Genomic DNA, 25,108 nt, shown 5'->3' with positions numbered 1-25,108 from the left:
CCTCTTTCCCAGGGCACCAATGCTCAAAACAAGAGGACATGGCTTTAAGGTAATGGGTGGGAAGTTCAAGGGAGATGTCAGAGGGAGGTTTCTCACCCAGAGTGGTTGGTGCATGAAATGCGCTGCCTGGGGTGGTGGTGGAGGCTGATACGTTGGACAAGTTCAAGAGATTGTTAGATAAGCATATGGAGGAATTTAAGATAGAGGAATATGTGGGAGGAAGGGGTTAGATAGTCTTAGGTGTGGTTTGAAGGGCGGCACAACATGGTGGGCCGAAGGGCCTGTATTGTGCTGTATTGTTCTATGGTTCTATGTAAAAGGAGTACATAAGATTATGAGAGGCATTAATAGGGTACATAGTCAAAAATCTTCTTCTCATAATAGGCGTATCAAAAACAAGAGGTCATGAGTTTAAGATGAGAGGAAGGAGTTTTAAAGCAGATCTGAGGGCTAGTTTTTTTAAAATACAGAGAGTGTTTGATATCTGGAATCACTGCCAGAGGAGGTGTTGGAATCAGATATATTCACTGTGTTTAACAGGCATTTAGACAGACACTTACATAGGCATGGCATAGAAGGACATGGTACTAATGCAGCCAAAGGGATTCATATGGAAGGACGTGGTGGGTTGAAGGGACCGTTTCTGTGCTGTAGCCATTCCTGCTTACCCAATGCACAAAGTGGGTAGGCAGGAATGCAGACAGGAGGTTAGCCCTGATCTTATTAAATAGTGTTCCAGGCATCGAGAAGCTGAGTGGTCTACTCCTGCTCCTAATTCATATAGCAGTTGCCAATCTTTGCAAATATCTCCCCCAATGGGCTGTGGTTTCTCAGTCAAAGGGAATATCCAAGGCAGATTAAAAGCTTTTTGGACTCCGAGAAATCGAGATAAAGTGGAGTCAATGTTATTAATTGGCAATTCAGGCTTGAGAGACTACATTGTCCATTCCTGCTTCTATTTCTTATATTCTCAAGCATGCAAGGAACCTATAAATAACTAGTCATAGCATCATACAGCCCATCATGTCCATGTCATGACCATCCATACTAATCCCATTTACTAGCACTTGATCCATAGCCTTCTATGCCTTTACAATTCAAGTGCTCATCTAAATAGTTCTTAAGTGTTGTGAGGGTACTTGCCTCCACCACCCACTCTCGTAGTTTGTTGCAGATTCTAAGACCCTCTGAGCTAAAAAGTTATTCCTCAGATTCTCACTAAACCTCTTACACTAAACCTCTTACACTAAACCAATGTTCTCTAGTTTTAGACACCTCTGCTATGGGGAAAAGTTTCTTATTATCTACCGTAACTATGCCTCTGCTCCAGGGTAAACAAACCCAGCTTATCCAGTATCCCTTCATAACTGAGACACTCCATCCCAGGCAACCCCCTGGTGAATCCCCTCTTCACCCTCTCCAGTGCAATCATGTTCTTCCTATTATGTTTAAACTTGGAAATGAACTTTGATTCATGAACCAGCTCTAACCCGCACTTTAGCTGCTGGGGTGTGGGGATGCCCTCTTGCCAAAGATGGGTATGATAACCTTTACTTGCGAGGGGGAGATAAAAAGCTGCCAAAAGAATAGACTTACCTTCGTTTCCAATTGTATCTTAAGGTCTTGCACTTCCTGTAGGTGCTGCCTTCTCTGTTGTTCGATTGCAATCTCTGTTTCAATGCTCACATTGGCACATGGGTCTACTGGTGAAACCTTATCTGGTTCAGAAAATAATAATAAATTTAAGTTTCACTTTTCAAGATGAATAGAAAATTGAACAGAGAATGCTGGAAATGTTCAGTGGTTCAGAAAGCATCTATGGCAAAAGTAAGAGTTAATATTTCAGGTCAATAACCTTTCTTCAGAACTGGGAAGAGTTAGAAAGAAACAGGTCTTAAATTACAGGGAAACAAAGGACTGCAGATGCTGGAATCCACATGAAAAACACAATGATGCTGGAGGAACTCGGCAGGCCGGGCAGCATCCATGGAGAAGAGCAGGTGGTCAATGTTTCGGGTCAGGACCCTTCTTCAGAACTGCAGAGAAGGGGGATGCAAGTGAGGAGAACAAAAGGGAAGGGTTGTAATAGGGTCGTACGCAAGTGTTGGAGCCTGCTGAAGGGGGGGTGGGAGGGTGTGGAAGATAACAAAAGATGACGGGAGGAGGTGTTCACAAGAGATGAATAAAATCTAAAATTAGCAGAACAGAGGGGCAAAAGAAAATGAGCTTGAGGCTGGAAAAGCTGATTAACTGAAACCACACCTCTTCCAGATCATCTTTAGTTATTCACAGGCTACTGCTAATCTCTTTTAGCTGCTGACATTCAATTGAATCTAGAATTCACCGGGATGACAAGGTCCACGGAGGGTGGCACAAGACAAAAGAGGGCAGTTTACCCCGGATACCAAGAACTTGCTGGTATAGATGGTCGGCACGGACAGGACGGGCCTGTATCTGTGCTATATGACTCTGACTCCATAACCTAATACTGCAGAAAGCAAAAGAGGAATATAAAAAGTGTAGGGGTGAGAGCAAAAGGGGAAATTAGGAAAGCAAAAGAGTGGATCGAATAAATACTGCCAGGTAAAGAAAACCCAAAGAGGTTTTCTAAGTACATAAGGAACAAGAAGATAACCAGGGCAAAAACAGGGCTTACTTGGGACCAGAAAGATAATATTTGGAAGCAGAAGATGTGGGTAAGATTCTTATGAATACTTGGCAGCTGTCCTTACGAAAGGATTGACAGACAACTTTGTGATAGTCGTCACATGAGATCCACAAGGCTCAGTACTCTGCCCTTCACTTTATGTTTTGTATTAATGATTTGTTGGGGAAATGAGAAAGAAATCCGCAGATGATACAAAAACTGGCCAAGGTTGACAGTGAGAAGAAAAGTTTTAGTCTGCAGGTATAGATGCTCTGGTCAGTTAGGAAGAGAAATGGCCACTGGAATTTAATCCAGAGAAGTGTGAGGTAATGGCAAGAGAGCATATGACAAATGGGAGGATATTGTGTGGTATGAAGGAACAGAGAAATTGTTAAAAGGTACCAAGAAAAGTCAATAAGGTGGTTAAAAAAGGCACATGGGATGTTTCCTTATTAGCTGAGACACAGAAAGCAAGCAGAAAGGTTGTGCTAGAACCACAGTAATAAATCACTCATCGAGATGAGGTGCACCCTGCACTACAGAGGGAAGGAAGTGTGTTAACTGCTGAGGTATTGATATCCTTCCTATAGCTAGGCGACCCAAACTGCACACAATACTCCCAAGTGCGGTCTCACCAACATCTTGTACAGCTGTAACATGATGTCCCAACTCTGGTAGTCAGGTGCCCTGACTGATGAAGACAAACATGCCAGGTGCCTTCTTCACCACCGTGTCTACCTGTGTTGCCACTTTCAGGGAACTACGTACCCCTCAGCCTCACTGTTCAACAACACTCTACAGGGCCCTGCCACTTACTGTGCAAGTCCTGCCCTGGTTTAACTTCCCAAAATACACTTCGCACTTGTGGGAGAATTTAGAACTAGAGGTCACTGTTTAAAAATAACGGGTTGCTCATTTAACACAGAAATGAGGGAAAGTTTTTACTCTCAGAGGGTCACGAGTCTTTGAAACAGTCTTCCTCACTGGACAGTGGAAACAGAGTCTGAATATTTTTAAGGCAGAGCTGGATAAGTTTTTGATCAGCAAGGGAGTGAGAGGTTAAGGTGGATACTGGGTATGCAGAATTGAGATTACAAACCATGATCTTATTGAATGGTGGAGCAGGCTTGAGGGACCAAGTGGTCCACTCCTGTTCTTCACTTGTCTGCTTACACCTTCTGGAATACACATTTCCTCAATCCATTTTCAACCTGAACTGTCACCTTTAGAAATCTTGTGTTTTTGCATGTAATTTTTCCGATATTATTCTGTAGTGAGAATTAGAGGTGCTGATGCGATGGTTGTAATTGGTTTATTATTGTCACATGTACCACAGTACAGTGGAATACTGTTTTGCATGCCATCCATAGAGATCATTTCATCACATCAGTACATCGAGGTAGTACAAGGGAAAAGCAATAACAGAATGCAGAATGAAGTGTCACAGCTACAGAGAAAGTGCAGTGCAGGCAGACAATAAGGTGCAAGGTCATAACAAGGTAGACTGTGAGGTCAAGAGTCCATCTTATCGTACAAGGGGTCCATTCAGTAGTCTTATAACAGCGGGATAGAAGCTGTCCTTTAGCCTGGTGGTACATGCTTTCAGGCTTTTGTATCTTCTGCCTGATTGGGAGTGGGGAGAAGAGAGAATGCCCGGGATGGGAGGGGTTTTTGATTATGTTGGCTGCTTTACCGAGGCAGCAGGAAGTGTAGACAGAGTCCATGGAGGGGAGGCTGGTTTTCGTGATGGTTTTGTTGGGTTTCACCTTATTGTTAGACATGTCTTCACTTACCAGGATCAGCGGCACACCTGACGACCCAGTCAGCAGCTCGCATAGAAATGGAATTCTTATTATTACTGCCCGAACGGCGGTGCTTCCTGATGTGCAGCTGGGAGCGGAGCACCTCCATTTCGGACTGCAACTCGTCATTGCGGTCACGTAACTCCTGGAGAAATTAACAAAGGAAGCTTAAAGCAACAGAAGTGGCAATAAACCATAGTCCACCCAGAACAGAGAGCACTGCGTAATTCCTGCATCAATCACTCTGAGAATAGCACGGCTGTAAGTGACTGGGGATTCATTTTACCTGCATTGTTTCTATTATAAAACCAGCTTCCACCCACTGCTGTAGAAATTACCAAGCTGTACTCAGAACACCGTGGCTACTGGTGTTTGGGCTCTAATGCAGAAACCTACATGTCACTCACACACCCAGGTCCATCCAGTTGACCAACCCACTAGTGTGAAATGGTGTTTACAAAAGTGTGTGCTTTCATGCACCATGGACAAAAACAACTAGGCAAGGAGATTCCTCTGAATTTATCTGTCTGCATGACTACAAGTTTGGGCATAAGTGAGTCATGGCCATACAATTGCAACAGCCCCATCCCACAACTATCAAACCCTCTATCAGAATTGACTGCCCCTCTTACAGCGTAACATGTACACTTTGGCAATGAGATCTTGCAGTCCGACTCGTACCAGCAGTGACAAGTGAATCTATCTGCAACAGGAACACTGTCTCCTCTTGAACAGAACCACAAAATGGGTGATGACAATTCAGCAATGCAGTTTGTGCCTCTACACAATCAGGGCATGTACATCACATGGGCACCAACTTGCAGCTCCCGTTTTATAGACACACTAGGTAGAATCCACACCCCAACAGATCTAAAACCTGATTCACCACATTGGATCATTCGAGTTTGAGAAAGTGCAGAGGAGGTGGGGACTAAACAACTCCATGCATCTGGAATCTGGCACCACTTCCACCTTAAAACAGGATCATAATACACAGGAGGAGCCATCCAGACCTCCATGCCGACTCTTTGAAAGTCATCCACTCAGTCTCACCTTTTTTTCCCTTTGGCTGTGTAATGCTTTTTCTTCTTGAAAGTTACGATTCAGTCCATTTCCTCCACACTTGCAGACACTGCCTACCAGATTATAATCTGGTGAGTAAAAAGTTCTCTTCTTCACTTTGGCTCCCTCGCCAATTACCTTTCAACAGTGTCCTCTGACTAGCCCCAAGAAGTTTCTTCTCAGCTTTTGCCAAAAATCTTCAAAGTTATACTGTATTTCCCCTTAACATTCCCTGCTCTAAGGAGAAGAATCTTGAATTATCCAAACTCTGAACTGTTCCTAAAAGTGCCCAAGTTACAACTTGCCTCTTCAGGTCATAGCACATATCACTTTCCTAGGTCATTCATTTCCTCGATCACCTGCAAACTGGGCTGTGGTGTGTACCATTTACAGAAAGAACTGCATTATACACCCAGGCTACTCTGACACCAACCAAGGAGAAATAATTGTATAATGAGGAACTTTATCAGAATGGGTTGACGACACAGGAAAGTTATTATACACTGCAGTCGTGTAATAGATGGAATGAGAAAGATAAGGTTGCTTTAATTAATGGCTGCAGTATCAGTTTCAATAATATGTTAGTTTAAAAAAAAATGAACAGTAATCAGTGCTCAAAGTCAGACCACAATTATAGAAAGTTTCAAGCACCAACATCAACATGCAGTAAGGATGAAATGGAACACAAGTGTGGACAGGCTTGTTTTTAATTTAGTGATACCCAATGTTTACTAATGCCAATTCTTCATTAAAATCTGAGATTTCAAGAGGCTGAAAAAGAGATTCTTGCAGCATTAGTTTGTTCTACAGCTAATATTAGAATTAATAAAGTTACCAGATACTCTTTATTCTACTTCCTCCTGCTGTGCACTTCCCAACAACTGAAAGCAATAATAAATCAACTGACACATCTGTCAATTTTGAACAACATGTTGACAAAAATAGTACAATTGGCTCCTTTGCTGATGGTGATCTTTAACGTTTATTTCTTGCATAAAAGTTCAGAGGGATTATGTCCTCCTGGGACATCTGGTTTGCCGAGTCAGAAAGTGCTCACTTCAGATTATCACAGGTTTGCTAAGTGATCTCTGAGCCTCAACATCTAATTTTTGCAGGGATGCTGAAGAATGGGAGAAACAAATGAAAAAATAAGTGTATACTTTGAGAGATAAAGCAACGCAGGCAAAATCTGAATCACTTAAGAAAATAATGATTTATTGTATGCTCACCTTCACCCTCTAGTAACTCCAAAGGAAGGCAGTAGAATAAAGAGAAATAGTGGACAAAGTGAGTACAGGTCTGTTGTTGAAATAGTCCTTACATTATCCAGACAGGAACCAAGAGAGATTTGACAACAAATGACAACACAGAACGTTTTCCACACACCATGGTAACATTCCTCAACTAAACTGTTGCTCACTTGAGTGAGGAATTTTTATTCCCAAAGCCTTAAAAGATTGAATGCTTCTTAAAAGATTTTTAGTTATAAAATGTGCAGGCAGATCACTCCTGAACTGATCTTGCCAACAACAAAACCATCAAAATGATAAACCAAACCCCTCCTGCAAGACCTCACTTTGCCCAAATAGGAGGATCGGACTTGAACACTTAATTTTCAGCCGACAACTTACTTGCACTATAAGTACCAGCATTTATTTTCTAATATGGTGAACCAATATTTGCTCAGTGCCTTTATCAGAGCTGGAAACAGGAAGAGTACAAGATATACAAGCAGGAATTTCAAATCTACAGACTTGGAATACTATCCCATCCTCACTCTTCATTTCTTCTCCAATATCCCTGAATGTGTTGTTGAAATCCCTGCCCATCTTTTTCACTACTCCTTGAACCCATGCCACAACCATTGCAAAGTATGCCGCATGTTCTTCAACCCAACTGCAGAACTTGACACAGCATCTTCGTTCCTCAACCCCTCTCCAGTTGTTCAGTCATACCCATGTTCTGCTCCTATTACTTGCAAGGACTTCTCTTTCCACTAGCTCATCATTACCCTTCAACGCAAGCATTTGTTTCTACGTCTACTGATGGCTTCGGTCTCTCTCTCACCACAGTTCCCTTCCTCCAGCACCCCTCATGTTATGCTGCGTATTCAACTTCAGTTATTGGAAAAAAAATTGGAAAATTCTTCCAAAGCTCAAAGCCAAGGACCTTGGCTCCTGCAACACATACAGTTTGTTAGCCAGCAACTCCACCTCTCTCCCTGAACACTGCTGGGGACTGAACTGTGTCAAAGCTGAGTTTCTGATCATGATCAGTGCAGCACTGGAACCACCTCCATGACATTAGTAGTGTCCACCCCTACCTCAGCTCCTCCATTGCTAAAGCTTCCCCCCCGCCTCTGTCACCACCGTACGTCACTACTGCAAGGATCTCCTGGACACCCATGCTCCACCAGCCATGAATGAATTGACCCAATCCTACACTGTCCATACCACAACTCTTTACCAGCTGGACAATGCTGGTCCAACATTGGTTTATTATTATCATATGTAACAAGATACAGGGAAAAGCTTTTGTTTTGGTGCCATCCAGGCAGTTCATTCCATACATAAGTACATCTAGGAAGTAAAAAGAAAACAGAATGCAGAATATAGTGTTGCACTTACAGTGTAAGTGCGGTGCAGATAAACAAAAAGTGCAAGGGCCACAATGAGGTAGGTTGGGAGATCAAGAGTTCAAGATTTCATTTTTTAGTGTATGAGAAATCAGTTCAAGAGTCTAACACCGGGACAGAAGCTGGTGGTATGTGTTCTCAGGCTTTTGTATCTTCTGCCGGATGGGAGAAGGAAAAAGAGAGAATGACCAGAGTGGGAGGGGTCCTCGATTATGTTGGCTGCTTTCCCAAGGCAGTGAGAAGTGTAGACAGAGTCAGTTGGAGGGGAGGTTGGTTTGCATGATGGAGTGGGCTGCGTTCACAGCTCTCTGTAATTTCTTGCGGTCTTGGGCAGAGCAGTTGCCATACCAAGCTGTGATGCATCCAGATAGGATGCTTTCTATGGGGCATCATAAAAATTGGTAAGAGTCAAGAGTCAGCAGGGAACATTCTCTTCAGTTTTCATACTTTCATGCATCCCTCCACATCCACAATGCTCCCCAGCCCTTTAGCCTTTCCTAGTCCTTTAACTCCAAATCTCCCACACCCCTCCAATCCTGGCCTCCCTGATTTTGACTACTTCATCTGTCCTGATGGTGCCTTGCCCCAAACTTCCCCACCTACGCTTCTCCTTTCTCCTTTAAATTGCTCCTGAACACTGACCTCTTTGGCCAACATTCTGGCCACCTCTCCAATACCTCTTGATGTGGCTCAGACAATCCTGACGTGACCAACACCTACCCTGCACTGTTGCTCATATGCCATTATAATCTCCGCAAAGCGCTCCTCTTGCCCAAAGAGCTCGATATTCGGATTATCCAGTGCTCCAAACTGCACGTGTGGGGTAGGAAGGGGTGGGGGGGGGGGGGGGGGGGGTGGTTGGAAAAGAGAGAGAAACATTCATTAGACAGAGTACAGCATGGGTGTTCCGATGGCTCCATGATCTACTGTTCGGTGTGTAGGGGTTGTGTGGGTGCAGTTAAAAAGCAGCAGCAGTTTGGACTGAATGGTAAGCGCAACTTCAGCCCACCACTCACCCCTTACTCATGGCCACAACATGTGTCACTCGGTATTGATTAAAGCCATGGATTCATACAGCATGGAAACACACCCTTCAGCCTAACTCGTCCAGGTCAACCATGGTGCCCACCAAGCTAGTCCCATTTGGCCACATTTGGCCTATATCCCTCTAAACATGTATTTATCCAAATGTCTTTTGATAGGCAGACCTACCAAACATCTGAGAGTTTGGAGCAAAAACCTGCAGATGCTGGAAATCAGAAACTGAAAACACTGGAAGCACTCAGCAAGTCAGGCAGCACCAATGAGGAGAGAGAGAAACAGAATGAACATTTCAGATCGAGGACCCTTCATCAGAACTGGAAAAATGAGAAAACAAGCATTTTTTTTAAGTTGAGGGGCAGATGGAGAGATCTGAGATAAATTGTCTGTGACGGTGCAGACCAACGTTGTCAAGGCAACAATTATTTTTATAATAGGCAATCGGAATAAAATGATACAGAGAAGTGGAAACAAAAAGGTACAGGCATACCTTTGGGGTAAGACAGTGGGGGAATGACCTTTGAATGCTGGAGTTTAACAATTTTAGGTAAACCCTCTCCCCACCTCCCCCCCCCCCCCCCCCCCCCCCAGATGTGGTTTTACCTTTGTTTCAATTTACATTTTTTTCCCTGTATCATTTTATTCCAACTACCTGTTCTTAAAGTAACCATTAAATTGCAGATTCTGGTCTCACAGATGTCCCCTCCTGACACTCGTCCTCCGCCCCTCTGCAGTTTAATACGTCTGTCTTCTCACTATACCAGCTCTAATGAAGGGTCCTTGAACCTCAATTCTTCCCCCATGGATGTTGCCTGACCTGCTGAGTGTTTCCAGTGTTCTGTTTCAACTCCCGATTTGAATGTGACGGGTTGACCTGCAGAGGATCCTGTGCTCTGCGTTCATTGGTGCAGGGATGGGGATCACGCGACCAGCTCTCACGCACACTGATGATGTCATTTCCTCTGCTTCACAAGTGACCAACATGGAATCTCCCAATGCCTCCAACCCAGGAAGGACACAGCTGAGAAATGTCACCAGGATTTTCTGGGTCAATTATCCGGGTGGATGGAGAATTTGAAAAATGTTTTGAATAATTTTAAAATGTCAGAATGAGTTTCCATCCCCATTTAATTGTTTACCCATTCCTGTGCCTAGTGGCTGGTATTTGTTTGGTGAATAATTATATGGGCACACAACTTCCACAAAACTCCCTCCCCATTGAGCCTCAGGTTGAGCCAGAGATCAGTCCTTCATGGTTCTCACACATCCAGAGCCACCCTTCCTTCACTGGCCCAGAGACACTGAAAAATCTTGGTGAGCTGAACTGCTGAAAGGAAGGGCTGATTGGGGCAAAGGAGGGGCTATTCCAGCAGCTGGCATCTGTGGGACTCCAGATCCCTGCTGACTAGAAGCAAAAGTCAAATGCCAACAGTTACTCCTGATGATCTGGCTCGATGTTCCTGGTAAAGTTGAAAGTTACCCAGATGACCTGTCACTCATTGACCTGCTGTGCATTAACAACTCTCACACATAATTCTGTTCCCCACTTTACCTTAGATGCTCCTGGGGAGCTGATGGAAGCAGCATAGGGAGAGTGATAACTTATTCAAGGGGTGTTGTGCAGGGTGGGATTACGCATAATGTTCCTCTAGGTTGTGGGTGACAGTGGCAAGGCTGGCATTGAACATCCATCATTGGTTGTCTCCAAGAAGGTGCAGGAAGCCTTTCTGAACAACTGCTGCCCCATCACCCAGGGGTGTTCCGGGATTTTAAAGTGATAACGATGAAGAAGCTATGACTAATATTCAAGCAAGAGCCACTTGCTGCTTCTGTCATCCTTGGTGACACTTGTCCAGCAAATCTCCATAATCACCCTTTGCCCCCTCCAAGCCACGTATTAAACCAGCAGCTGGATGTACCATCCTGACCTTCACCAGCTACAGGGATGTGCTCGGGTGAATGACAGGAGATGGGCAGACCAAAGTTCAGCCGTTGCCCCCACTCACCCCAGAACCAACATCTGAATGAGGGATTACAGGGCAACGGCTTCAATAAAAGAAACCTTTGATTTTTTTTTCTTAGTGAAATCAAGTGCTTTGGTGACCAGTATATGTAAAATGGTGTGCAGTCACTTCACAGCGAAAACAATGCAGTTGCATACCAGTCAGCATGCACAATATGCAACAAGGCTTCTGAAGACCGAACTGGAAGAGAGCAGCAACACTCCTTAAGAGTTAAACACCACAATGGCAGTGAGGACAGAATGGTCAATTGCATGTAGGGCCTGTTTTTTGGGAAATGATTGGTGTAGAGTTAGTTTTATCCAGAAGCTGAGGATTCAGGAGATTCAGTTTGAATTCATCTGCCCAAGGGGCAGATCTGTCAACAACACGAGAACTCTCAGGTTCACATTTGGAGCCTGCAAATTCAGAGATTACCCACAATCCAAGCAATTTTGCCGACACAAAAAACCCAGCCACTTAAAGGGGAAACAAGCCCTGCTACAAATGTGTTAGAACCACTTACCAACACCTACACCAACCCCACAGGGCAGCACAGTGAAGCAGCTGATAAAACTGCTGCTCATAGGTCCAGCAACCCAGTTTCAATTCTGACCTCTAGTCATGCATGCGTGGAGTTTGCATGTTCTCCCTGTGATTGTGTGGGTTTCTTCCAGGTGCTCGAGTTCCCTCCCATATCTCAAAGATGTGCGGGTCAGTAGGTTATTTGGCCGCTGTAAATTGCCCCTAGTGTGTCAGTCAGAGGTAGAACCTGTGAGGGTCAGTGTGGGGAGTAATTGATGGGAATGTGTGGAGAATAAAATTGGGTTATTATAGGATTCGTGTAAATGGTGTTTGATGATTGCCATGGACCCACAGGCTGAGGGGCCATTTCCATGCTGTGCCTGTCAATGATTCCAAATCCCTGGCATGACTCTTAACAGCCTTCTCACCAGGAGGAAGGAACCTGGCCAAACTGCCCCCAAATCTGAGCAAGGAGGAAGTACTTGCTTTGTCTTTCAGCATGTAGTCAAGGTCCTTCTGCAACCTGCAAACTAACTTCTCAGATTCAGCCAACTTCTCCAACGTCTCCGTCAGTTCTTTCTGCAACCGCTTGCTCTCCTGTTGAAGAGGAAAACTTTCATTAAATAACCACTTGGAAATTAGGTGTCCACCAGGGTTCAGTTTGTAACCCTCTCGCCTCCAAGTCAATTGGTAATTAGTTTATTATTGTCACATGTATTGAGGTACAGTGAAAAACTTTGTTTTGCATGCTATCCATATAGATCATTTCATCACACCAGTACGTTGAGGCAGTACAAGGGAAAAGCAATAGCAAAATGTAGAATAAGGTGTGTTCCTTTGTTTCTCTAGTTTTCCAGCATCTGTAGAATAAAGTGTCACAGCTACAGTGCAGTGCAGGCAGACAATAACGTGCAAGGCCATAATGAGGTAGATTGTGAGGTCAAGAGTCCATCATATTGTACAAGAGGTCCATTCAATAGTCTTACAACAGTGGGATAGAAGCTGTCCTTGAGCCTTGGCCCAAAAGCCTACAGGTTCAAGTTCCACCCCTGAACCCTGAGCACCAAATCCAGGCTGACGCTTCACATGCAGACCCGGAGAAGAGCTGCACTGTCAGAGAGGCCATCTTTCAGATGGGACATTAGGGCCATGCTCCTCTCCCCCAAAAGCTTCTAAGCTGCCACAATTCAAGAAAGAGTAGGAGTTAATGTTGCGATCTAGGTCATCATTTACCACTCAGTTTAAAAGTAACGTTTTGTACATACTGAGGATGAGCAGGTGCTAAATAGACACAAACGTTCCCCCTTTATGCTTAGAATGAGAGTGAAATAAAAATTATTGTTTTCCCCAGCATCCACATACCAGCACCCAGGTTTGCTATTACTTCCCTGGATCAATTCTAACCACTGCTCCACTCCTGAATATCACCTACATGTCCTGCTTGGTCCTTCTTTCCTGCTCCCTATTTTTACCATCCCCAATCCCCATCGAAACAAGGGACTGATTGGTCTATTCCTGCTCCCATTTCTCGTGTTCTAATGTGAAGGGCACTATATAAATGAAGCCCTTTCTTCAATATATCTGGCTGGGCTGGGTAGGTAAGTGAAGTGGTCCGTTGTGGAGACTACGGTGACCAGACTTAATCAAGCACCTATTTGATGTATTCTCTCATCACTTTAATTCAGTCTGCATGGTGCAGTCATCAATTACAGCCCTCACTGGATGTAGCAGGTGCACAAGAATGAACACACACTTCCCTTGCTTTACACAGTGACCACTGTAAAGGAGAAATGTGTTGAAAGCACAAGGCACTTTAATTCTGTCTCCCTCTTGTTCTGCATTAATGGCCAATAATGACTCAAATTGGGTGTGGAGGAGTGGAGAGAGAGAGAGAGTGCCATTTGTAACATAGATACTGGAAAGCTGGTATGCTTGGAATCCTTTCAGTCTTTGCATTTGACACTTGTGTTAACAGCAAATAGTTTTTACCGTTTACTTGATATGGAAGACAGTGATTGTGAACTGAAATATCAGGGGGACAAGGCAGTTGCTTCGCTTGGTGCAGTGCTGAACCGTTTTACATTCTACAGTTTTAGAACTGAATCGCTTAATAGCTCAGGAGAAGATTGAAGAAAATCATGGTGAATATTGGGGTTTGAAATTTTAGTAATGTTCATAAAGTTTTCACTGTGTTATATTTCTGGCAGTGTTTTCCAAAATTACCCTACTGCTTTTACTCTTCCTTCCCAGCCCCTATAAGCACATGGCCTCTACTGACCCCCTAACACTGAGGACATCTGCTCCCCCACTTAATAAGATGGTGGCTGATCCAATCTTGGCCCCGATGCCATTTTCCAACTCTCTCCCGATCCTCTTGACGCCCTTGCAATCTCCGTCTTGAATATATTCAATGTCTCCACCTCTACCGCTCTCTGGGGTAAAGCAGTCCTAAAACTCACAACCCTCTGAGGAAATTCCTCCTCATCTCCCTTTTAAATGAGCAACGCCTAATTCTAAAATTATGACCCCAAGTTCTAGGTACCAACACCTGAGGGAAGTTCCTCTCAGCAACCACTTTGCCAATCCCCTCAGAATCTTATAGATTTCAATAAGGAAATTACAGACCTATTAGTCTGACGTCAGTGGTGGGAAAATTATTGGAATCTATCCTCAAGGATGGGGTTACGGAATACCTAGAGGCGCAAGGCAAAATAGGTCCTAGCCAACATGGTTTTGTGAAGGGAAGATCCTGCCTGACCAACCTATTGGAGTTTTTTGAAGAAATCACAGGTAGGGTGGATAAGGGAGAGGCGGTAGAGGTTGTGTATTTAGACTTCCAAAAGGCCCTCGATAAGGTGCCTCACAAGAGACTGATTAATAAGATGAGAGGTCATGGAATTACGGGTAGGATAGCAGAATGGGTGGAGCATTGGCTGGTTGGCAGGAAGCAAAGAATGGAAATAAAAGGATCTCGCTCTGGTTGGTTACTGGTTACTAGTGGTGTGCCGCAGGGGTCGGTGTTGGGACCGCTCCTTTTTACCTTGTACATCAACGATTTGGATAATGGAATAAATGGTTTCGTGGCTAAGTTTGTGGATGACACCAAGATAGGTGGAGGAGTAGGGAGTATTGAGGAGATAGGAAGGTTGCAGAGGGACCTAGACAGTTTAGGAGAATGGGCAAGGAAATGGCAGATGAGATTCAATGTTGAGAAATGTGTAGTTGTACACTTTGGAAGCAGAAGTAAGCAGGCAGATTATTATCTAGAAGGAGAGAAAATTCAAAGTACGGAAGTACAAAGGGACTTGGGGGTACTCGTGCAGGATACCATAAAGGTTAACCAACAGGTCAGATCGGTGGTAAAGAAAGCGAATGCTATGTTGGCATTCATTTCGAGAGGTATAGTGTATAAAAGTAAGGAAGTGTTGATGAGGCTCTACGGGGCACTAGTGAGGCCTCATTTGGAATATTGTGCACAGTTTTGGGCCCCACATCTTAGGAAGGATGTGCTGACGTTGGAGAGGGTTCAGAGGAGATTTAAGAGGATGATTCCAGGAATGAAAGGGCTTACGTATAATGAGCATTTGTCGGCTCTTGGACTGTATTCACTGGAGTACAGAAGAATGAGAGGGGACCTCATAGCGACATTTAAAATGTTGATAGGAAAGGACAGAGTAGATGTGGCTAGGCTGTTTCCCTTGGTGGGTGAGTCCAGGACCAGAGGGCACAATCTTAGAATTAGAGGGTACAGTTTCAAAACAGAGATGAGGAGAAATTTCTTTAGCCAGAGGGTGGTGAATTTGTGGAACTCCTTGCCATGTACAGCAGTGGAGGCCAGATCAGTGGGGGCGTTCAAGGAGGAGATAGATAGATATCTAAATAGTCAGGGTATCAAGGGATATGGGGATAAGGCCGGAAATTGGGATTAGAATAGGTTTTTTTTCTCCCCATTCCCCATTTCTTTTTCCCTTTTCCTTGGAGCAGACTCGATGGGCCGAATGGCCTGCTTCTGCTCCCTTGTCTTGTGATCTTGTGATAAGATCACCTCTCATTATTCTACACTCCAATGGATGTAGCCCCAGCCTGGTCAACCTCTCTTCATTTGCCAACCCCATTCATTCCAGGAATCAACTTAGTGAACCTTCTCTGCACTAACTCCAATGCAAATGTCTCCCCCTTTAAATATAGAGCCCAAAACTGTATGTGGAACTCCAGGTGCAGTCTCACCAGTGTCCAGTAAACCTCTCCTCCTTGCAATAAAGGCCAACATTCCTTTAGCCTAACTACTTGCTGTACCTACCCACTAACTTGAAAATCAAAATAAAACTGCAGACGCTGGGAATCGGAGATAAAAACAGAAAACGTTGAAAATACTCGGCAGTTCAGGCAGCATCTGAGGAAAGAGATACAGAGTTAACTTTTGTTGTCAGAGACCCTTTGTCAGTTCTAAAATGTTAACTGTTTCTCTTTGCACAAATGCTGCCTGACCTGCTGAGTGTTTCCAATATTTTCTACTTTAATTGCTTGCCTGTAGAAAGCAGAGGGTTGTGGTGGAGGGAGTGCATTCAGATTGGTGTCCCACAAGGATCAGTTCTGGGACATCTGCTTTTCGTGATTTTTATTAATGACTTGGATGAGGGGGTAGAAAGGTGGGTTGGCAAGTTTGAAGACGACACAAAGGTTGGTGGTGTAATGGATAGTGTAGAGGATTGTCGAAGATTGCAGAGGGACATTGATAGGATGCAGAACTGGGCTGAGAAGTGGCAGATGGAGTTCAATCCAGAGAAGTGTGAAGTGGTACACTTCGGAAGGACAAACTCCAAGGCAGACTACAAAGTTAATGGCAGGATTCTTGGTAGTGTGGAGCAGCAGAGGGATCTGGGGGTCCATATCCACAGATCCCTGAAAGTTGCCTCACAGGTGGATAGGGTAGTTAAGAAAGCTTATGGGGTGTTAGCTTTCAAGTCGAGGGATCTAGTTTAAGAGCCGCGAGGTAATGATGCAGCTCTATAAAACTCTGGTTAGACTCTGTGCCCAGTTCTGGTTGCCTCATTATAGGAAGGATGTGGAAGCGTTGGAAAGGGTGCAGAGGAGATTTACCAGGGTGCTGCCTGGTTTAGAGAGTATGCATTATGAGGAAAGACTAAGGGAGCTAGGGCTTTACTCTTTGGCGAGAAGGAGGATGAGAGGAGACATGATAGAGATGTACAAAACGTTAAGAGGAATAGATAGAGTGGACAGCCAGCGCCCCTTTCCCAGGGTACCAATGCGCGATACAAGAGGGCATGGCTTTAAAGTAATGGGTGGCAAGTTCAAGGGAGATATCAGAGGAAGGTTTTTTACCCAGAGGGTGGTTGGTGCATGGAATGCGCTGCCTGGAGAGGTGGAGGAGTCAGGTACATTGGTCAAATTCAAGAGATTACTAGATAAGCATATGGAGGAATTTAAAATAGAGGGATATGTGGGAGGAAGGTGTTAGATAGTATTAGGAGAGGTTTAAAGGTTGGCACAACATTGTGGGCCGAAGGGCCTGTATTGTGCTGTACTGTTCTATGTTCTAAATGCAGGATAATTTCTTGTGTTTCGTGCATCAGGAGCCCAAAATCTCTTTGTATGGCATCATTTTGTAGTCTTAATCTATTTGAATAATTATTTGCTTTTTCATTCTTCTTTCCAAAATGGATTACCTCACATTTTCTCAGATTATACTCCATCTACCAACATCTTGCCCACTCATTCAACCTGTCTATATACCTAATTCACAGTCGTTGCAAAGCACCTGCAGCTTATGAAATATTTTTGGGACACAAGTCACTGTTGTAATGTAGGATTGGGCCGTCCATGTTAAATGCAGTAAGATCATACAAACAGCAATGGGATAACAACCACACAATCTGTTTTAGTGCTGCTGAATGAAGGATATGCATTGACCACGAAAAGGAGACTACCCCTGCTCTTTACCAGCAAGAGGGAAAAAGAAACTGAATGAAATGAAAATTATCCTTTTCCTTAGGAATGCGGCATACCTTCATTGCAAGGTTAAGCTTCTCCCGGGAAGAGATCTCCTCCGATCGGAGAGAGTCAAGCTCATACTCCAGTTCCACCCGTTGCATGTTCACCTGCTGTACAATCAACTCCTGAGCCTTGTCCATCTGAACTTTAACTGCTGCCATCTTCTCCTTGTACCCTTGATCCAAGTGCCTGAAGTGTGTGTTGACCGGGGAGAGGCAAAGTTGGGCAAGGCAGGGAGAAAATGTGAAGAAACAGTTTATTATGATTGACAAGTGGATTGCAAGAAATGATCGTACATCACAGCAAACTCAGCATTAAAGGCACCCTGCAAGACAGGCGGCTGGAACATCAAGGAAATCAGAAGCTGAAAATTTTTTTAAATAGCTGGAAATCAGATTTAAAACTTTAATTGTTTCTCTTTCCTCAGATGCTGCCTGACCTGCTGAGTGTTTCCAGCATTTTCAGTTTTTATACAAGGAATTCAGAAGAAACTCCCTTACTCCAATGTTAGAGGGGGAGAAGCTGGGAAAAAACCCTCCTCCTGACTAACAAGCAGCAAGTCCCACCGGGAGCAGGGTCACGTAGCCCCTCAGATCCACATACTGATACCAAGTTAAAGTAGTTAAAAGTGTTGAATGGCACCATGACCCATGGAACCAAACTCCAAAGATGAATCAACATCAAGAAAAAGAGGGGCATGGAGAAAAGGGAATCACAATCCTGATTTTCTCAAAGAGCTAACAAAATTCTTTATAGGAACACGTCAATGAACTGAACATAGATGCAGCTTGCAAGTCTACCCACCTGAACGTGTCCTCCCACAGTCACAGCCTTCATCACCAATGAGGGCAGCAAGTGCAAGTGAGCACCATCACCTCCAATTTCCCCTTCAAGTCACACTCTATCCCACCTCAGAGAGCCGTCGGCTTTCCTTAGTTGCCTTAGGGTAGGAAGTCTAGAATTTGCAACCCAGTGGCATAGAGAGGACAACTTAGCACAAGTTCTGGAAGGCATCCACTACCTCAACAATAGCAGGAAGGGTTAGACAATGAACACTGGCTTTGCCAGTTAAACCCACACCCACAAAATAAACATGAAATCAAACATTCTTTCTACTGCACAGCGGAATAAATATCAGCAATGCTCACAAGAAGAGGACAAAATAAACTGATTCTATATCTCCCACTGACTTGATTTTGGTCTCATTGAGCAACTCAATGGTGGCATGTCGATCATCAACCTCTTTGGCCAGCTGCACATTTCGCTTCTCTGCTCGATCCAGGTCCAGTTTCAACTTGTCTCTCTCCTTGTACATCTGCTGAATCTGCCCCCTGCAAAAAAAAAATTGGGAGCATGAAGCATCAGCTTGTCCTTCCTTCAACACAACTTTAGGTTTAATGACGTCACCCAAACAATGTTCATAAGTAGTTATTTAGGACAAGTTTTGCATGTACTCCCTTGCTTGATAACAAATTTATTTTTAATCAAGTATCACTCAAATACGTTTATGGAGAAAATTTCAACTTTTAATACATCAATACTTATCGGATATGGAACACCCCGACATTTTAATACTTAGTGTTCGTTCTGAAGTAATCGGTGTACCAGAGTTCAGTAAAACTCCCTGATAATCCACTATCTGATCATTTGGAAATCCAGATGGTTCCACTTTTGGCTCAGGACCCCTCCCCCATTTCCCCACACTCCCTTTAACTCACTGCGGCCCCGGTTCCTGTGCTCTCTTCAAACACAGCGGGGTCCCGCTTTCCAAGCTCCTTTTAAACTCCTCCACCACACTGGAAAATTTAAGTACCCTGCTCTGTAACATCTTAAAAAAAATTAAAAGCTCATTGGGACATCAAAAGGAGTAATATCCAACAGTGAGGAAAATTGGTCAGTCCCACACCGCCAAGGTTGCCAGATTATGGATTACAGCAAAAGAATGAATTTGCACAAAAATAACACCTTTCACAATCTCAAAAAGCACTCCACAGCACTGGCCAGCACAGTGGCACACCAAGTGAAGCCACTGCCTCCCAGCTCCAGTGACCCAGGTTCAATCCTGACCTATGGTGCTGTCTGTGTGAAGTTTGCACATTCTCCCTTTGACCATTTGGGATTCCTCCAGGTGCTACATCTCCTCCCACATCCCAAAATCTGGGCAGAGTTGATGGGAAGAAGGGGAGCATAAAATCAGATTAGTGCAGGATTAGTGGAAATATGTGCTTGATGGTCAGTGTGGACTCAAGTGGGCCAAAGGGCCTGTTTCTGTGCTGTATAACTCGATGAAAAGTGCAACATCAACACTAAAGTTGGATAAGCAGAAACTAATACAAGTATCATGATACTAATGATCAAATAATTTGTCTCAGTGATGACAGTCAGGGGATAAACATTGGTCAGGACACATGGAAACCATCTTTGAGTAGCATTGGCCACATCCACCCAAGAGCATTCACGGGCCTTGGATCAACTTTTCATCCAAAGGACACCACCTCCCAATGTACAGGAACACATGGACTAACAGATACCTGGTTCTAAAAGAGCATCCTCATTGCACATTGAGAACTTGTTTATACTTTTACAGAGACACAAGAGATTCTGCAGATGCTGGAATCTGGAGCAACACACACAAAATGCTGGAGGAACTCAGCAGGTCAGGCAGCATCTATGGAGAGAAATAGACAGTCGACATTTCAGGTCGAGAGCCTTCATCATGACTGGAAAGGAAGAGGGCAGAAGCCAGAATAAGGTGGTCAGGGGAGGGGGAGGAGCACCAGCTGGCAGGTGATAGGCGAGTCCAAGTGAGGGGGGAAGGTAGGTGGGTGGGGGAGGGGGGTGATAAAAGGGAGTGATGTAAGAAGCTGAGAGGTGATAGGCAGAAGAGGCAAAGGGCTGAAGGAGGAGGACTCCAGTAGGAGAGGACGGTAGCATAGCGGTTAGCGCGACGCTATTACAGCGCCAGCGATCGGGGTTCGATTCCCGTCGCTGTCTGTAAGGAGTTTGTACGTTCTCCCGTGTCTGCGTGGGTTTCCTCTGGGTGCTCCGGTTTCCTCCCACATTCAAAAGATGTACAGGTAGGTTAATTTGGGTTTAAAATGGGCAGCGCGGACTCGTTGGGCCAGAAGGGCCTGTTAGCACGCTGTAAATAAAATAAAATAAAATTAAATTTTAAAAATTAAATTAAATAAAGGGAAGGAGGTGGGGAAGGGATAGGCAGGTCATGAGGGTGGGGGAGGGGAAAGAGAGGGGTGAGGGAGCCACAGGAATGAAGAGAAACAAAAAGAGGGGAAAAACAGGAGGGGGGGAGAGGGGAGGGGTTATCAGAAGTTAGAGAAATCGATGTTGGAGCCATCAGGTTGGAGATCACCAAAGCGGAATATGTGTTGTTCCTCCAAACTGTGTCTGAAATGGAACACTTACATGTCAAAGAACAATGTCCTGCTCTCCCAGAGGTCACCTCTTCCTGACAAAAGCAATGGAGCATGCAGCCTGGTTTATAGCTCTGAGGAAATACCTTCAACAGCCAACAGATGGTGCAGGAAACAGCAAGTCAGCTCTTTATAACCCATACCCTTGCAAGTACAATTGAAAGCCGAGACTTTAAGTGTCTCGACAGATGCTGGTTCACAAGTGCCACAAACCAACACAGGCGATGCAGAGAGAGACAGAGATACTGCACGCAAATGAGCGACATTTTCAGTTCATTAAGTGTTACATTTACAGACTGTTTCACAAACTCATTTAATGCAGCTCATTAGGCACTTCTTTGGCAATGACTGAAATGGAGAATATTTGTCTATTTTTAGCCAACATGCACCCAAGGGCTCTCAAACAGCAGTTCGAATAATGAACAGTTAGTTGAGGGACAAATGTTGACTAACACACAGGAGACAACTTTCTTTCCTCAATGTAATACACTGAGATCTCCGACAGCCACCCAGGAGGGCAGAAGTCCTCAGCGGGGAGGGGGGGCACTTCCTCAGCATTGCACTCGTGCCTTATATTCAGGTCTCTGGAGTGGGGGGGGGGGTGGCGGGGGGGTGCGATTGAACTCACAACCTCTGACTTTATGGCAAGTATGTTTTCATAAGCATAGAAACATAGAATGAAAACAGGCTCTTCAGTCCAAGACCGTGCTGATCCAGCACCCACTTACACGGATCCCATTTTATTCTCCCCACATTCCCAGCAACCTCCCCCACTTCTACCACTCACTTACACACTAGGGACAATTTGCAGTGGCCATTTAACTTATGAACCCACACATCTTTGGAATTTGGGAAGAAACTGGCACAGCTGGGAGAAACCCACGTGATCGCAGGGAGAATGTGCACAGATAGCACTAGAGGGTCAGGACTGAACAGAGGTCTCTGGTGCTCTGAGGCACTAGCTCCACTAGCTGCACCACCATGCCCCACCACACAAGGACCTTAGAAACCAGAGCAGAAAAGGCCTCATGGCCCCTGGAACAATCTGATCTTGATCTTAGCTCCATTTTATGCTACCCTTAACTCTCCCATAGACCAAAAATCTATCTTCTCCTTGAATATATTCAAAGACTCCACCTCCACACCTCTCAGGGTAGAGACTTCTATTGATTCACAAATCTTAGAGAAGAAATTGTTCATCCCCATCCCAAATGGGAGAACTCTTATTCTAAAACTGTGCCCTCTAGTTCTACATACCCCTATGGAGGGAAACATCCTCTTAGTGCCTTCCTTATTACCCAGAGAGGGTTATGTTATGTTTCAATAACTTCCCAATTTTCTAAACTCCAACAACTATAGGCCCAGCCTATTGAAGCTTCACTTATAAGATAACCCTTCAATCCCAGGAACCAACCCCTCTGAAATGCCTCCAGTGCAAGCACAGCCCATCTTAAATAAGTTGATCGAAACTATACACAATACTCCAGGTGTGGTTTCACCACCACCCCATGTAGTTACAGCAAGACCTACTTCTATACTCCATCCCTTTCCAATAAAGGCTGACGTAGCAGTGACCTTCCTAATTAGAGTCAGAGTAATACAGCATGGAAGCAGGTCCTTCGGCCCAATTCTATGCTAGTCCTATTTGCCTGCATTTGGCCCATACACCTCTAAACCTTTCCTTTCCATGTTCTTATCCAAATGTTTTTTAAATGTTCTTATTGTACCTGCCTCAACCACTTCCTCTGGCAGCTCATTCCATATACGCACCACCCTGTGTGTGAAGAAGTTGCCCCTCAGGTTTCTTATAAATCTTTCACTCCTCACCTTAAACCTGTGTCCTCTAGTTTTTTGTTCCCTTTCCCTGGGAATAATTATTGGCTGTGGCTGAATGCTATTTACTATGGTCCATGTACAAGGACACCCAGATCCCTCTGTACTACTTCCAGCTGGGTCTTTGTTACCTGTTCCTACTCTTCCTACCAAAATGGACAACTTCACATTTCCCCAAAATCATGTTCCACCCCCCATTTTTTGTCCACATGCTTAACCTTTCTATAGCCCTTCGCAAATCTCTTGCCTCCTCTTCACAACTTGCTTTCCCATCTACCCTTTATTGTCACCAAATGTGTCCACAATGCACTCAGTCCCCAATTCTATCAATATAGATTGTGAACAGCAGACTGCACTAACCCCAGTATCACCCTACTTATTACTGCTTGCCAACCTGAAAATGATTAATTACTTCCCCACTGTTTTCCGTTCACCAATCCTCCACCCATGACTGCATGCTTCCCCCAATGCCATTAGCGCCTCCCTTGAGTAGTAGTCTCAAAACTCATAAGGTGACACACATTAACAGTAAAAAAAAGTCACTGCTCACAAACTGATGAAGTTGCTTACTGAAGGTGGTCAATTTCATTCTTGTAGCAGGTTAATGCTGCCAGGTGAATCCCATTTTTGCTGGACATTAACTCATTCTCCAGTGCATTAGTGAGCTCTTCAAGATTCACTTTCTCCTCCACACTGAAATCTAAGGTCTGTCAAAAAGAAAGAACAATGTTGAACAGTAAATAAAGCTGTTGTGATGTGGTTATAATCAATACCAGAGGCAGGATGGGAGGGTCGGTGGCTGAGGAGAAGTCAGAATAGAGGGAGAGGGAGGTTGAGTTGGGGAGGGGAAGGGAGACAGCAAGGGGAAAAAAAAACAGGAAACTTCCTGCATCTGAATACAGTATTGTGTTTTTGTGGATTTGTTAGTCTCTGAGAGTTTACACCCTTGGAACTGATGATGTGAAGGTATGATTTATGAATGACATTTTGCCAATGTTCAAACACATTCGTATTTGGAGCAGAGAAGATGAGGGAGAGAGTTAGAGGTATTCAAATGTAGGTGAGATTTCAATAAAGACCCTAGCTGGTGGTTCAGTCATGAAAGGAAGGCAACTGGTAGAAGAGTCAGGGATGAGATGAGGCATAATATTTAGTGAGTGCATTATTATTCAGAATGAACTGTCTGAAAGTGTAGTAGAAGCAGACTTTTCATCACTTTTAAAAGGGAATTGGATATGTAAAAATTTTGGGTAGCTATGGGCAACAGAACAGCAGATGGGCAGCAGATTTGTAGTGGAACATATCGGGCCAACACCTGAAATGTGGGACAAATAGCCTCTTTCTGTGCTATAAGTGATCCACTAAATTTGTCCATCGACAGCATCCAACTATTGCCTCTCTGAGCAAGCTGCTTCCTTTCTGTGCTGCAGCATTAAATGCCACCAATTGTGGTGATTTAGCAGAAAGGAAGTACATAAATTAATTCATGCTTTCACCTCCCCACCCCTCTCATAAGATCTCTGCCCACCAGCAAAATCGTTTTGCCTGGGATGGTAAACCCCTCTTGGACCCCCACACAATAAGCTGAAGATTCTGCTACTATTGCAGAAAGCCGTTCTCAGTCCATATCTTCAATAAATTCAGTTCTGGGCACTGCAGCTCAGGAGGTTATGTTGGACTGGAAAAGTATCAGAATTACACAGAGGCTACAAACTTTGAATAGGCTGCCTAAGCTGGGCACGCTCCACTGAGTAAAAACAAGTGAGGGGTGGTCTCAGCGAGGCATTTATGTTTATTGCACAGTTTGGTATAGCTGATGTGGAAAAAGCCATTTCCTCTGGTGAGTGAACGCAAAGCTGGAGAACATAGAAATAAGAGCCAGGCCCTTCTAGATTAGTGTCAGAAAGCACTTCTTCAGACAGCAGATAGTGGAAATCTGGAATGCTCTTCCTAAAAAAAGCTGCAGAGGCTGGGTCAACTTAAATATCAAATGGAAATGAAACAGAGGTACAGATCTAGTCAACAAGCAGCACAGATTCAAGGGGCTGAATGTCCTGGCCTCAGTCCTCCATTGTGAAATATGGCTACTGATTTTCTTCTCCTTCTCCACAAGAATCATT

General features: G+C 44.3%; 1 protein-coding gene across 3 annotated transcripts in view; it reads right to left on the bottom strand.

The window, feature by feature from the left end:
* ninl (ninein-like) overlaps positions 1-25,108 on the bottom strand; it is a 96,720-nt gene that overhangs the window by 35,364 nt on the left and 36,248 nt on the right. For all 3 annotated transcript variants that reach the window (XM_052010931.1, XM_052010932.1, XM_052010933.1), the window contains exons 9-15: positions 23,559-23,695; positions 18,915-19,055; positions 17,739-17,913; positions 12,199-12,309; positions 8,867-8,956; positions 4,441-4,594; positions 1,597-1,718 (exon numbers count right to left, since the gene is read on the bottom strand). In XM_052010931.1, the coding sequence (XP_051866891.1) occupies positions 1,597-1,718; positions 4,441-4,594; positions 8,867-8,956; positions 12,199-12,309; positions 17,739-17,913; positions 18,915-19,055; positions 23,559-23,695 (930 nt within the window). The remainder of the gene's footprint in view (positions 1-1,596; positions 1,719-4,440; positions 4,595-8,866; positions 8,957-12,198; positions 12,310-17,738; positions 17,914-18,914; positions 19,056-23,558; positions 23,696-25,108) is intronic.

Source organism: Pristis pectinata, chromosome 3 (assembly GCF_009764475.1).
Source record: "Pristis pectinata isolate sPriPec2 chromosome 3, sPriPec2.1.pri, whole genome shotgun sequence".
Classification (NCBI taxonomy): domain Eukaryota; kingdom Metazoa; phylum Chordata; class Chondrichthyes; order Rhinopristiformes; family Pristidae; genus Pristis; species Pristis pectinata.
This window is presented reverse-complemented; position numbering and strand designations above follow the sequence as displayed.